The following is a 13119-nucleotide window of genomic DNA, read 5'->3' on the forward strand; positions in this document are numbered from 1 at the left end:
GCCGCCTGAGCAATCCGCTTCTGAATCTCTTCCTTACTCAGGATCTTTACCGCATTGTTTGAGAAGACGTAGCTGAGGCCCGACCAGAGGGTGGTGCCGGCGACAAGGTACCTAAGCCATTAGCATCATACAAAAAAAGAGAAAGACGAACACGCGCGCGAAGATAACAAAGAGAGAAAAAAAATTATAGTAGAAAGGAGAGGAAAGAAAAAAAACAAAAAACATACAACAGCAGGGATTCGCATGTGGTCACCCACCATACTACTAACCTGCCGGCGTGTGGCTTAAGTACGGCTGAGCGGACGGGAAGCCCTGTTCTCCACACCCTATGGTCGTATGTACTAGACAACGCCCAGAACAGGTTTAAACCATCGTCGTACTTGCCACACATCCAACCACAAAAACAAAAAAAGGGCACAGGGGAGGGGATAATAGCATGGGAAATACTCACTGGAATCCAGTCATCACCTCACTCAAATGCCAGGCGGTAATAATCGACTCCGGCACCACAGGGAGGGCAATCGCACTACCCACCAGTACCAGCTGCAGGGCCGTATTGATCTTCGAGATCTCAGTAGGCTTGACCTCTGCCGATGGCAGGGAGAAATCCCAGTAGCGCGCCATGGTCTTTGGCGGCGGAAGAGAGATCCACCGATAGTAGATTGCCGAGATGGCCAGGCCAACGTCGCGACCGAGAATAACTACAGCTAACCATACTGAATGGAAGGGTTACTAAACAATGTCGACGCATGGATAGCCCCGTCAAGAGTCTTTGACAGGCCGTTGGGGTTATCCTGGCTTACCTGGGAGAGATCCGTTCACCGCCAAGCAGGCCACACCAATCGTCATCAGCAGCTTATCGGCCATGGGGTCGATAATGGTCCCCACCACGGTCTGCAGCTGGTACTTTCGAGCAATCCAACCATCGACGAGATCGGTAATACCCGCATATGCAAACAACGACAGTGCAGCTGCATGGTAGTCGTGGACAAGTAGATAGCCAACCACGGGTGCGGCGACTAGCCGCGAAAAGGTGAGAATATTCGGGATGGTGTAGATGTTCTCGTGTGTGTTTCCCAGGGGGATCTTGGACAAGATGCGCTTCGTGGTAGAAACAGGCCTGCTTTCGTGGTTAGTCGGTACTTCCTTGCGCAGATACTGGTGCTTCTTTGCGAGCAATGCATGAACCGACTTTTGAGACTCTGAGTCCTTCTGGCCCCCAGGGGGTTGAGAGGCGGCCCACCGCCTGTGTGGTGCAAGAAGAGATGTCCTTGTGGGTAGTACCCGTAGGCCCTTGTGTTGGAGAGTGTTTCTGTCGCAAGTCAGATTTAAGGGGCACTTGAAAGTTGAAAGATGAATGGTGACTTACCTGCTTGGTAGCCGGGATAAAGCCGGGGATCGGGTCAGCGTGGACATGCATCTAGGATGCAGTGCATCCATGCGCAGAGACGCCTGACTCTGGGCGCGGAGTAGAGGATTGCCGACACAGAGTGCCCGAGACCCCTGGCCCGCCCGAAGAGGCAGCTTGCGGATAGCGCCTGCAGATAGCATGGTGGTACAAGACAGAAAGAGAAAATGAGCGAGCGTGAGTCGACTGGAGTATTTTACCGTGATGAATCAGGCCAAGGGGTGTTGCCTGGGTAAAACTGGACAGCAGGTCAACGCATGTCCCGGCACGGGATCTGGAGCTGAGCCTAGCTGCGGATGGCTACCAATCGCACCGGGTCGGGTCGCGGCTGTCTTTAAAAGAGCTGCCTGAATAGATAGAGACGGTTCAAACAAATCGATGTGTGGGTTTCTTTCCCGCACAAGTAAACATATGATGTTCTATAGTACAGCCGTGGCACTGGAATGAATGTTAGCGGGGACCCGGTCTCTCTTCCGGGAGGAGCGCGGGCGGATGGCAGCCTACAGCTCGTAGCACAGTCCGCGAACCGTCTCCAAAGCGGAATCTCGTTGCTCGAACACTCGCCACGGAGAGCCGATGTAGTCTCGCGACAAGATGAAGCCGACGCGGATTTCAGCGCGGAGAATTGTTGACCCTCTCCGGCCCTGGTCGGGGAAGGCGCCGATCGGCCGTCCACTTTGTACCTCCGCGCCTGCTTTTCTCCCTGTGTAGATGCAACCCCCTGATCCAGTTGACCTGCCCTCGCTCCTTCGTCATTTTGCTCTTTTAGCTTGGCTGTCGTCAAGGACGAAGCTACGCGTAACCATGGAGCTGGAAAGATTAGGCATGAGTCACTATGGCCGTCCACGACCATTTACTCATCTGACGGCTCTCAACACATGACAACCCGCCTGATGGCCGACATCATCCCGATGATGCCGCATAGAAATGAGAAAGAAATTGACGGCTTGAATTAGACTTCTGAAACTGGCTTGTTTAAAAGTGCTTCACCTTTAGAAATGCAGCTGTAGAGTGCAGGCTGCATTTGTCGACAAAGACGACCCAGATGGAGTGTCAACGAGATTCTGTATTAAGGGACAGTGACTGCCTCAAGACTGCCCAAGATGGCTGCCTCAGCTCCGACCACCAGAGGCGCAAAGTCGTCCTCGCCTCCCGCAAAACCCCCAAACAACCACCACCATCACGACCACCACAACCATCATCAAAAAGAGAAGAAGGACAAACCGCACGACATAAATATGTCAAACCCCCGACTCCTCATAAACAGAGAGAGTATCTACGAGCGCCAGCTGCCTGGGGACGCGTACATCACCGCGTATGTCCAGCGCCTCCAGCATGGCTACTATTCTAGCCCGGCCGTCTCCGATAATGGGGCAAATAATGTCGACTTTCTGGCCCTCAGCTTTGTGTTTCATTCGCCTCATACTCTCACACATCGGTTTAAATCAGCCACGATCCGAGCCTCGATCGAAGGAGCCGACCAGCCGTCAACCTCGACCGATGAGAACTCCCGTCCCAAACATCGCCCCAAGAACCCGCGTTTTCTGATGCATGCGCCGCATCTCATCTACGGCACCGTCTCTCCCGAGACGATGGAATGGACCTTCAGTTTGGCCGGCTCTATTGGTATTTCGGAGACTCCCATCAGCGCCAACCTGATTCCCTCCGGCAGCATGAATAGTCGATATCGCCGATACGAAATGATGCGCATCCAGGGCTCTGCGCGCACCTTGAAGAGTCCTCGTGGCCGCGAATTCGATGCCGAAGCGGCCGAAATTGTCTGGTCACTGGAGGAGAACAACCTGCAGCGATCAGGTCTCCCACGGGAGTTCACATTCGTCATGTTGATACAAAAGTATCAACCGAACGACCGGATGAAACTGACCCTCGAAATCGACCCTGTCATTCAGTCTTGGTATGGCAGCTACCCTAGCTGGTTACTCGGGTTTTCTTCCTACCAACCTGTCAAGCGAGACATTGATTTCAACCGAGAGATCGGGCAGCGCTTTGAGCCAGCAGACGGAGTGCGTGGGTTCAATTTTGCGTCGCTTGTGAACCAATTTGACGATTACATCGCGATGCCGGGAAGAAAGTATAGTCGACGGGTAAGTATTAGCTCCAAAAGCTATGAATTTTCTTGCGGTAGTTCCCCAAAGCATGCCAATACCAATTTTATTATATTCTAGATGGAGATACCTTCTGAACCCAACCTCCCCGACCAAGGCTCCTTCCACCCAGGATACCCTGGACAATATGGCTCCATCAACCCCAACCAAGGCGTCCAACAAGGCATGCAAACCCTACAGCAAATGCAGAGCACTGGCCAAACACAAGGTTCTGGCGCCCAAACATCCCTGGCAACCTTCTCTGCCGCCCCGACCTTCACAACCAACCTGCCCAGCCAAGCGAATTTGCCCACCCAAGCACAGCCCAGCTTCGCCGGCATCCAAGCTCCTCTTACCAATACCACCACCAACAACAACCTCAACCTCTCTCTCGGACCGAGCCACGGAATTGCGATAATGAACCCCTCGGCCTTGCGGTCTGCAATGACATCGCCTCCGTGCACGCGACACCCGCAAACTACAAACGCAAGCACGAAAAGCAACACGTCGGCCGTTTCCGACCACTCGAACCCGAATAAAAATAATGAAGATAAGTACGAGGAGGCTGGTGCCGGTGAGTGGCCGCCCCTATCAGGAAACGGACCAGGCGTTGATATTGAGACCATTCGCAGCAGCATGCTCCGAAGTGTCCACTGGACCAGCCCTCCGGAGGACGGGTGTGCCTCGGACGACGACACGAGCGAGGCGCCGAAACGAATCATGAACATGGAAAATCGACCACTTACGCCGTCGTTGCTGTTGACCGAGAAAGAGGCTGAAAGCTTAGATGTCTTGTTTTCGGTGACATGATAGATGTTGCATGGCGTTTCGGTTGCATGGCGTTTCGGTTGCATGGCGTTTCGGTTGCATGGCGTTTCGGTTGCATGGCGGCTGCTTTGCACAGAGGTTAACTTTGCATAGCGAGGTTTAAGCAGGGGCACTTGCTCTTTTCACTATTCTATTTTTATATATATTTATTATCTATTGTATGAGTCATGTAGTCGCTTGAATATTGTTAGCTACCGAAATACCAAAGCGAAGGAGTTTTTTAAGATATCTTTAACATCGATCTCACTTCGTTCAATGTTAGAAGTGAACATACATGCCAGGGCAGTGACCATAGCAAATAAGGTCCCCCCTATCTTGCCCAGGCCAACCCAAGAGATGCCAAACTAACTTCTATCAAAGTCTAATCTTATCTCCTGCGGCCGCATACCCGCCCGGATCGAGGCGAAGCAGTACATGAAGGTCGCCAATGTACCACGAGGTAGGCCATAGAAAGATTATACGACATCCAAGAGTGAATAACCGTAGTAGTATCGTTTCTCTTCATTTTCATGGTATGGTTTTGATTTCCTGCCCCAGATAAGTTGAACGAAAGTTGAGTTAACCAAATAATATTATAATTTGAGTCTAAAAGAGACTCCGGACTTAACCTTATGTATACCATGGGTACCGAGTCAAACAAGACGAGCCAACCACAATACAGAGTTTCGAAGTATATAAGAGTTTACCCAACGTACAATAGAGTTTCATAGAGGATAAGTGCCCCTCTCATTTGGCCATCCACGTACTCCAGAAAATACACGGAATCATTCTCCTTGCTCATGCCCAGTACACCACACACCAGCCCAACCCCGTCCTGAAGTTTGCGACAAGCACGATAGCCACCCAAAGGAGACATCCGGCCCAGAAACAATTAGTCCGCCCTCAGAGCAAATTGACTTAGGAAAGGTGGTAGGAAAGGTGGGGTGGGTGAGGTGTGGCGAGATGAGGTGAAGTGGATGGAACGAGAGCACGACAAGCAATGCAATGGATCTCAACTCGATTTCCAATTCAAGACCACCTCTAGTCTCGATATCAGTTGTTGCATGCACCCAGCCCAGACTAACGTATATCAATAAGAAAAAACCTCGAATAAGAGATAAAAAATAAAACCTTTTGGGTAATTGGGGATAGTTGCATCACATCGTAAGAACAAAACGGAAGGAAGAGAAAACGCCACCCAGGGAATTCCGAAGACAGAGAGCCTCACGCACATAAGGAAAGGGATAAAAAACAGGGGTTTCAAGGCGACATTGCGGGGAAAAGACGAAACCAGGCCATATAGACAAACATGAGTACACCGTTGAACAGTGACCAAAAAAAGCACACACACCAAACGGGAACCGGTATTTTCCCGATGAATTCCGACCAATCCCAGCCCAGGAAAAACGATATGGATCAAGGTTATGGGTAGGACCTCCCGAAACCAAGGGGGTCTATCAGCAAATAGTCATAAAACAAACACTCAAGGGGAAAGAATAAAGGGGAATGAATATAGCAATAAAAGGCCGCCGACTCCCGCTCGAACCAAACCAACCAAATCAGACCCACCCTCAAAACAAGAGCTCAGGAGTAATAGATAGAGAGCAAAGAGCCGTAACGACCAAAGGACCTGGAAAACAAAGCTCCCTGTGAAATAAGATATCCAAAAAAATAGAGAAAAAAAAAAGCGTAAACCAACACCGAGCCAATAAAAAAAAAAGACACCTCAATCCGTACCCATTTAGATTTGCGGCTGGGCTGGTGCCGTCGTCGTCCAGGTCGACAAAGGCTGAGTCGCATAATGAGGATGATTCACCGGGGGAGCCGCCGCACCCATGTAATACTGTGTGCGATCCGGCGTATAGAAGGACTGCTGGGGCGGCTGATGGTGCATGGGGTTCGATTCACGGCGGGGGACTGTAGGATCCAAGGGACCGAGTCCACGAGAATCAAGACTCGTCGCCTGACCGGAGTCCAATTGACTGGAGAGACTGAAGCTACCGCGAGAGTAGGTGGCGGGAGTTGACGCGTCCATAGGTGAAGTAGCGTCGGTTGCGACGCTGCGGGAAGAGATAGATGAATTGCGATAGGCGGATGGACTGTGGTCTGAGGTGGACCTGTTTCGATCGTTCAAGGAGCTGGGAATTGCCGTATTTAAAGCACCCGGAATCGACGAGGAGAGTGCGCTGTGGCTGAGCGAGTCCATACTTCCTCCATAAGGCCCGGCGCGGAAGGCGTGGTAGTCTTCGATTTTGGGCGTCATAGCGGTTGGCGTGGGGCCAGCGGGAGAAGGAAGGTATGGGTTGGACGCTTGCTGAGTAGGCAACGATCCGCCCATCGAATAACCCGCGATCGGGCCTGTTTGTGGTGGATGTGTGGCAGCATATGGACTGGGGTGCATGTAGAAGTCGGTCGAGGGCGCTGGCATGGCGTAACCTGGCGGTGCCATCATTTGTGGCGGGCGATATCCATACAGCGCCGCGTGGGACGGGTCGTGCGCGTTCTCCATAACACTCGTTTCTACATCGTCGATCGGAGCGCGGAAGCTTTGTTTTTGCGTAAGATCGACCCGGGGCCGGATGTAGCGCAGCGATTCCACCATCGAGGGCGGGTGTAGGACGCCGCGCATCACGTCGTCGACGCTGTAATAGGACACGAGATGGTGGGTAACGCCCATGACGGTCACACTCATGGTCTTCTTGACGAGGCCGGAATCCTTGAAGCCGTACGAATCGACCAGCGATCCCACGAGGGCACGCTCCACCTCGGACTGGTGCGGGCGGTCTCCAAAGGGGCCGGAGGGCGAGGTGGGTGAGTAGCCGGTAGAGGAGCCGTTGCTGTCGTGGCGCGGATACGGCTCGCCAGGCCTGGTGGCGGGCGTCGGGCGACGATTGGCCTTTTTCATGGCGCGTTTCTTCTCACCGGGCGGGAAGGGCTTCTCCAGTTCGCGATAGACGAGGAAGTTGCCTAGAATGCGACTCGGGCTCCAGGTGACGCCGTCGGTCCATCGCTTGATGCCGGAGGAGTTCTCCTCGTAGATGAAGACGCTGCCACTGCGGACGAGATGCGAGCGCTCGCGATCGTGCGGGCGCCGGGGCACATGGTGTAGGACGCCGGTCAAGCAGGCCTCGAAGAGGATGAGGGCATCGTTGGTGGTAGCCACATACCCCGTGAACGTGGGCTCCAGCACGGCGGCGGTCCCGTTCACCATGATGTGGGAAGATGTGTCGCAGGTACCCCGGATATGAGGAGGGGGAGAGGAAATAAGCTAAGAGATCGACCAGGGTATGGAGAAAGAAGAGCGGATGCGGTGGTTTTGAGTTAACCCCTCCTCGGGTTGGCGAAACCCAGGGATCGCCGCGCAGCACGGACCCAAGAGTCAGCGAGTCAACCGGTTGCACCGATCGAAGATCTGGTCCACCGGTGCGGTGGGAGGTTTTGGTCAGTCTTTCAGCGCGAAAAGGGGTAGGCTAATTAATGTTAAGTTAAACACTCGGAGGGTTCTGCGGGGCGAACCAGGGACAGGGGTAGCGATGAGGATATAAGAGATTACGCCCAGTATTGTAGTTCGAGGATGTATTACTACTGCTATACTACAGTATGCTCCTCGCCGGATACCCTGTCCCATTGCTCTCTCTGGTCAAGCGCAGCACAAGTACGAACTAATGTAGGCCCAAAAAAATATCTGTACCAGAGGACTGTCGTAGAGACCCCTCGAAGAAACAGGATGAACCGCGCGACGGTGTCACTCACGGAGAAATACGGGATGAAACCCCATCATATACCATACCCATGGCCGTGCTGTCGTCGTTCGAGTAAATACCCTAGTCGAGTCGAGTGTAATCATCATCGATCCAGTGGGCCGATCGGAGGCCATTCTCTCCGCTTGTGTCTGACTCAGCCCCTTCAGGCAAATTCGCCTACCCTTTTCGGACGTCTACCTGACAGATTGGGGAGCTTCCCGTGGGTGTCGCCGCGCCGCCCACGGTTTGCCTCGCCGCCATCGCTGGTTCTTCCCTCCTTCACTGCCCGCAACTCACGACCATGACCACACCTCATCTCTGGGCACATCTGCCGCAGCCAGCAGTGGAACATCGGGGGATTTCGACTCAACGGTTTCCAAGGGGCAAACAAGTGGGTGCGAGTGGGCGCGAGTGGGCACGAGTGGGCACCGCCGCGGAACTATTGGAAAAGGGGCCTCCACCCAAGAAAATGGGGCGGAAACGAAGTGATCACCGGCACGTCAGAGATCTGGAGGCCTGACCCCGTGGATCCGCCCATTTTCTGGCCTGCAGCTAGCGCGGCCAGGGATGGAATGGGACTGAGCGCCCGCGCTGGCGGAGCCTACGACAGTACCGCCATTATTGTACCTGAGGGCCCGTGGGAGTAAAAAACGCGGGAAAACAACCACTCGGTTGGCGCTGGCGCCCTGCCTCCAATCAGCACCGCGGGATGTGCAGAACCGGTCGCACGCGTCGCAAGGTTTCGAGTCTTTATTCTACATAGACTTTAATGACTTTGTTTTCTGCGTGCTGGGCAAGAGGGTCCCGTTCCTGGGGCGCATTGGATCCTGGCAAAAGTTTCGCGGGAGATCCTCAGCAGATCCAGCAGCACCAAGCACACCAGCAACCACTGACCAAGGAGTCGTCACATCACTGCCACACTGCCACGCTGACCGGATCCTTGGTCCCTGCAGTCCCCAGCCAGTCCCTGCCTAGCACACTAAACTCCTACAGATAGACTACAAGCGTCCACTGACATACTGCCCCTCATTTGGTCACGATCGGCAGCTCGTGGCGGAAAACTCTCTTCTGCTCTGCTTCTTCACACAACGGACGACTGTCCTCCGCTGTTTCAGGTTCAGATGGTCCCGGCGAACTGGGTGAACAGGAGACGATCCCAGTTGGCGCACGCTTGTTAAAACTCAATTGGCGCCGTGACAGATGTCAATGTCAATGTTAATGTTACTGTCAGTGTCAGACCATGATTTTCCGTCGATACGCGACACTAGGGAACTCCAGGATTATCCACGATGGGGTCGTGCTGGGTCGGCCACGACTTGCCTCGGGGCACGTAGAGGGAACAGACCAACACCAACCGCCCGACCCAAGCAGCTGGGAGATGATCCTCGGGATCCCTCCTTCAGTAGGGCCGTGCTGGGAGTGGACGTGATGGGGGTGGTGGATTGGGGGAGGGAAGGGAAATGGGGAGCAGATGATGATTTCATCTGGCGCCAGCAGCAAATGAGAAGAGCGCGGTATCCAGATCCAGTCATGGCACGGATCCTCTTTCGGTCGATCGCCGGGGTTCTGGACTCGCACCAGCCAGCAAGCCGCCATCATCTTCGCCAGAAGCAGTCCCAGGTAAGCGCGCAGGGCGGGGAATCGCACGGAGGAGAGACACGACCATGCTCCGCTCCATTACGAGGGCGCAGCATGGCGTCGCCCAGCTAGGCTAGTGTCGACCCACCAGGTAAACAAATCATCTCCAGCTTTCGTGCAGATCTTCCACTCCCATTCGCCCGCACTAAGAACCCACATCCACGGACGGCGCACCACCGTACCAGACACTCGGGGCGCCCAGATTGTTCAGATGCATTCTGCAGTCGAAGAACACTCGCTGCACGCTCCCTCGCTGTCCTTGGAGCGGTTTGATGTGATTCAACGGCATACAGAGGATGACTCGGCATGTCCTCTTCTCGGTACGGAAGATGAAGCAGTTGATCATCTTGGAGGGTCGAGGGGACCCTGAGTCTCGTATTAAGACAGCGGGGCAAGCGAGCACCTTCCAAATCAAACACAAACAGATTACGGAGTCCAAAATAATTTGCATCCCCAAATGAAAATCGCGGCACTAAACACCACCGGCCGCATGGCCTCACTAGTCCACCACTGGACTGGACCTGGAACCAGCAGTGTGGCGTGGACAGCCGTCCTCTTTTTTTGGTTCGACTGCGCTAAGAAATCCCGCAGGGTCTGATGATCTTCACCGGTCTAACTCTGTGCACTCTACCCCTCTCGAGGCCCGGCGAAGACATCACCTATCACGCTTCGGGGAAGCGACGATCCGGTTTCGACCGTCAGGACCAGCGGCGGCGCCGGCAGCATCCCCCAACCAACACTACTCACCAGCGCCCGGCACTAAACCCAGCGGACCCCCGGGCTAGTGCTAGTGCGCGCTGGGAGCTGGTAAATACTGGCACTGGAGCTGTGGTGCTGCTGGGCGCTGGACGGTGCTAGCGGCAGTCCTTCTTGGCCACCCCTCGACGATCGCGCTAGTTGTTGGCGTCTCCAGGAGGGGGGAGGACGATGTGGGTGTCTGTAACGGGCAACATGTGACGGGGAAACAGGTGCAGCACCTGGTGATTGGCAGCTCATCTTTGATTTCTTGCCCAGTCCAGGCTTGCTGGTATCCCTTCCTGCCTATCTGGTCCTCGGGGTATGGTCTGGTCTGCTTGCGATTGCCTGGGCTCTGACTCTGGCTCCTTTCCTCCGAGTACTCTCCGTGCCTCCTTTGTCCCCGTTCTCCCTGCGATAGTGCCAACTACCAATGACATATTCCCGCAGGACCCCCTCGTATATCCTCTATCCTCCATTTGTCTTTGTTGCCCTACATCTGTCCTCTCTTCCCCACCCCCTCCCCTCTTTATCCCATACTTTGTAGATGACTGATCCACTAACACTAGCCCCCGTTGATGGCACCGGGTTCAAGGTTCATCCTAAACGCGGCGCTGGCCTCTCAGACTTGCAGGAAACATTTCGAACAGCGCGGCGCTGAAACGAGATCGGAGGGACTGGGGGTCTGAGATCAGTGATCATCACGATCGTCTAATAATGCCATTCTCGGTGCTCGCACAGGGCAGATGACGACGTGCGAACGCTCTCTACCCTAAGGTACCTAGCGCTTGCCTACGAAGACGAAGGACCTCCCTCTAGCGTGGTTAGCTCTTTGATGGAGACTGACAAGTGGAGAGATCGGAGACCCGCAGACTAAGAAATTCAATCGCGCTCATCATCATTATCACCAAGAAGGATTAGTGGTTCGTGGTATAGCGTAGCGCAATAAACATCGGGCCCTACGCCTTGACCTCTTCTCTGGGGATCCATAGTGGAATCCATTTTCTTGGTTCGAAGATGCCAATCTCCTGACGAACCCGACACATCCACCTCGACCCCAACAGAATGCCAGACCCTAAGTACGCTAATCTTTGCCTGAGAGATGCTCTGCTAAGCATTGCTGTGTGCTGACCAAGTCTGTGCCCGAGATGGCAGCTCGTAATTACGGAGCCCCTTCATCATCATCATCGTCATCATCATCTCTCGGCATTTAAAGTGGACTAGAAGATCAAGTCGGCTCGGGATGATATGAAGAGGAAGTGGAGGTAGACTCCACAAAAGCCAAACCAAGCACGAATTGACTCCATCGTCCTGCATGCCTAGCCATGAGAAGAAGCAACGAGCTGAAGAATGATGAAAAAAGAAAGCAGTTGGTACCGTCGCCCCACAGAAAAGAAAGGCAAAAGCAAAAAGAATCAAGGTAAAAAAAAAAAAAAAGGTAAAAAAAGCAAAAACCACTCGTGTTGACGGCCAACGCACCTTGTACGACGTCGATGGTACCGGCGCCCGGTTTCGTGTCGTACAAGGTAGATCGTGTCATCACCTGTCACTTGGCCCAGCCGTCGTGACCGGTTAGAGGAGTTCCTCCGAGACACGCCTAACGTTTACCGACCCAACGGCGTGGTGTAACTTGTCCTCTGACCTTGTCCCTTGTCCATAGAAGTGCTGGGGCTAGTCAAGGCTGGAAGCCACCACCTGCCTATCGCATGCCCTCTACAGGTACCTAGGATATGGTTAGGGATATGCTAGTTTAGATGGCCCAAGTATGCGGTCGACGGTACGTACTAGGAACATGGAAGAAGCATAAGCATAAGCGGCGAACCCAGGGGGCCCCAGACCACGCCAACTACATCGTACATACATAGTATATGACGAGGAGTAGTATACATAGTATCTATTTGTATGAAAGTCCACATAGACGCGAAACGCACCTATCACCACCTCAGCCAGCTGTATTCTGCAGCGCGGTGCACTGCAATGCACCGACTCGCCCATTTCGCAATATAATCCACGAATAACCCCACCTATGTGACCTCGCCACGCCCAAGCCCCGACTGGATTCCGCGCCCATCACGCGAGCTAGGCCCAGGCGTCAGCGTTGAACCTAGGGCAATGACGCCGATGGACTGGAGAAAGGGGCTCCTCCTCACTAGCGTCGTCTTACCGCAAGGACGAGCCCCTGTTGTTGCACTTCATGTGGAAGAGCATACCGATCGATCGGATGGTGGAATGGATGAATCTGGGACAGGATTGGGTGTCGAAGGGAACTCGTTGCCACTGGCTTACGGTAAGTAGAAGAATACTTTACGGTAGGCGAATAGAGGGAGGTGGAAACTACTACTATCTACAAACTATCCACTGGATATACTACATTAGGTATGCTGAACGAGGATATGAGAAATGACCTGATTCGCGATTATCCACTTATCACCTTATCACGAAGGAGTATACACAAGCCCTCTGCAAGAAATACTGCATGCCGACGTAATTCCAACAAAGTTCAGATCATCTCCAACGCCCCGGACACACTACACACCACGCAGTACTAGTGTAATGCCCAACTGGAATTCCCAGAACCAGCAGACCGGGACAACAAAAGTCAACACGCCATGACCGCAACGCACAAACCAATCCACAGCCACGAAATTCGGACAGGATGGAATACTATACCCGACTGTGAGTC

At 53.6% G+C, this 13119-nt stretch overlaps 4 protein-coding genes across 4 annotated transcripts, besides 5 other annotated features; 2 read left to right on the top strand and 2 right to left on the bottom strand.

Moving 5' to 3' along the window:
- Window positions 1-111: part of a sequence feature (Protein overlapping with rRNA (N7532_002473, KAJ5109828.1) was converted to a misc_feature.) that runs on past the window's edge.
- A 158-nt stretch (window positions 112-269) lies between these two features.
- Window positions 270-341: a sequence feature (Protein overlapping with rRNA (N7532_002473, KAJ5109828.1) was converted to a misc_feature.).
- A 110-nt stretch (window positions 342-451) lies between these two features.
- Window positions 452-716: a sequence feature (Protein overlapping with rRNA (N7532_002473, KAJ5109828.1) was converted to a misc_feature.).
- An 87-nt stretch (window positions 717-803) lies between these two features.
- Window positions 804-1312: a sequence feature (Protein overlapping with rRNA (N7532_002473, KAJ5109828.1) was converted to a misc_feature.).
- Window positions 1313-1369: 57 nt separating this feature from the next.
- Window positions 1370-1551: a sequence feature (Protein overlapping with rRNA (N7532_002473, KAJ5109828.1) was converted to a misc_feature.).
- Window positions 1552-2646: 1095 nt separating this feature from the next.
- N7532_002474 (uncharacterized protein) lies at window positions 2647-4323 on the top strand (the record flags this gene model as incomplete). Its single annotated transcript, XM_056614968.1, has 2 exons — window positions 2647-3513; window positions 3595-4323. The coding sequence occupies 2 exons, from the start codon at window positions 2647-2649 to the stop codon at window positions 4321-4323; spliced, it is 1596 nt and encodes a 531-aa protein (XP_056477940.1).
- A 1738-nt stretch (window positions 4324-6061) lies between these two features.
- Window positions 6062-7531, bottom strand: N7532_002475 (camp independent regulatory protein; the record flags this gene model as incomplete). Its single annotated transcript, XM_056614969.1, has 1 exon — window positions 6062-7531. The coding sequence occupies one exon, from the start codon at window positions 7529-7531 to the stop codon at window positions 6062-6064; it is 1470 nt and encodes a 489-aa protein (XP_056477941.1).
- Window positions 7532-9846: 2315 nt separating this feature from the next.
- N7532_002476 (uncharacterized protein) lies at window positions 9847-10047 on the bottom strand (the record flags this gene model as incomplete). The annotated part of the gene is made up of 1 exon (XM_056614970.1): window positions 9847-10047. One exon carries the CDS (start codon window positions 10045-10047, stop codon window positions 9847-9849), a length of 201 nt encoding a protein of 66 aa, XP_056477942.1.
- Window positions 10048-12548: 2501 nt separating this feature from the next.
- Window positions 12549-12757, top strand: N7532_002477 (uncharacterized protein; the record flags this gene model as incomplete). The annotated part of the gene is made up of 2 exons (XM_056614971.1): window positions 12549-12723; window positions 12750-12757. The coding sequence occupies 2 exons, from the start codon at window positions 12549-12551 to the stop codon at window positions 12755-12757; spliced, it is 183 nt and encodes a 60-aa protein (XP_056477943.1).
- Window positions 12758-13119: the final 362 nt, after the last annotated feature.

Source organism: Penicillium argentinense (genome assembly GCF_028826775.1).
Source record: "Penicillium argentinense strain IBT 30761 chromosome Unknown utg000003l_segment0_segment0, whole genome shotgun sequence".
Classification (NCBI taxonomy): Eukaryota; Fungi; Ascomycota; class Eurotiomycetes; order Eurotiales; family Aspergillaceae; genus Penicillium; species Penicillium argentinense.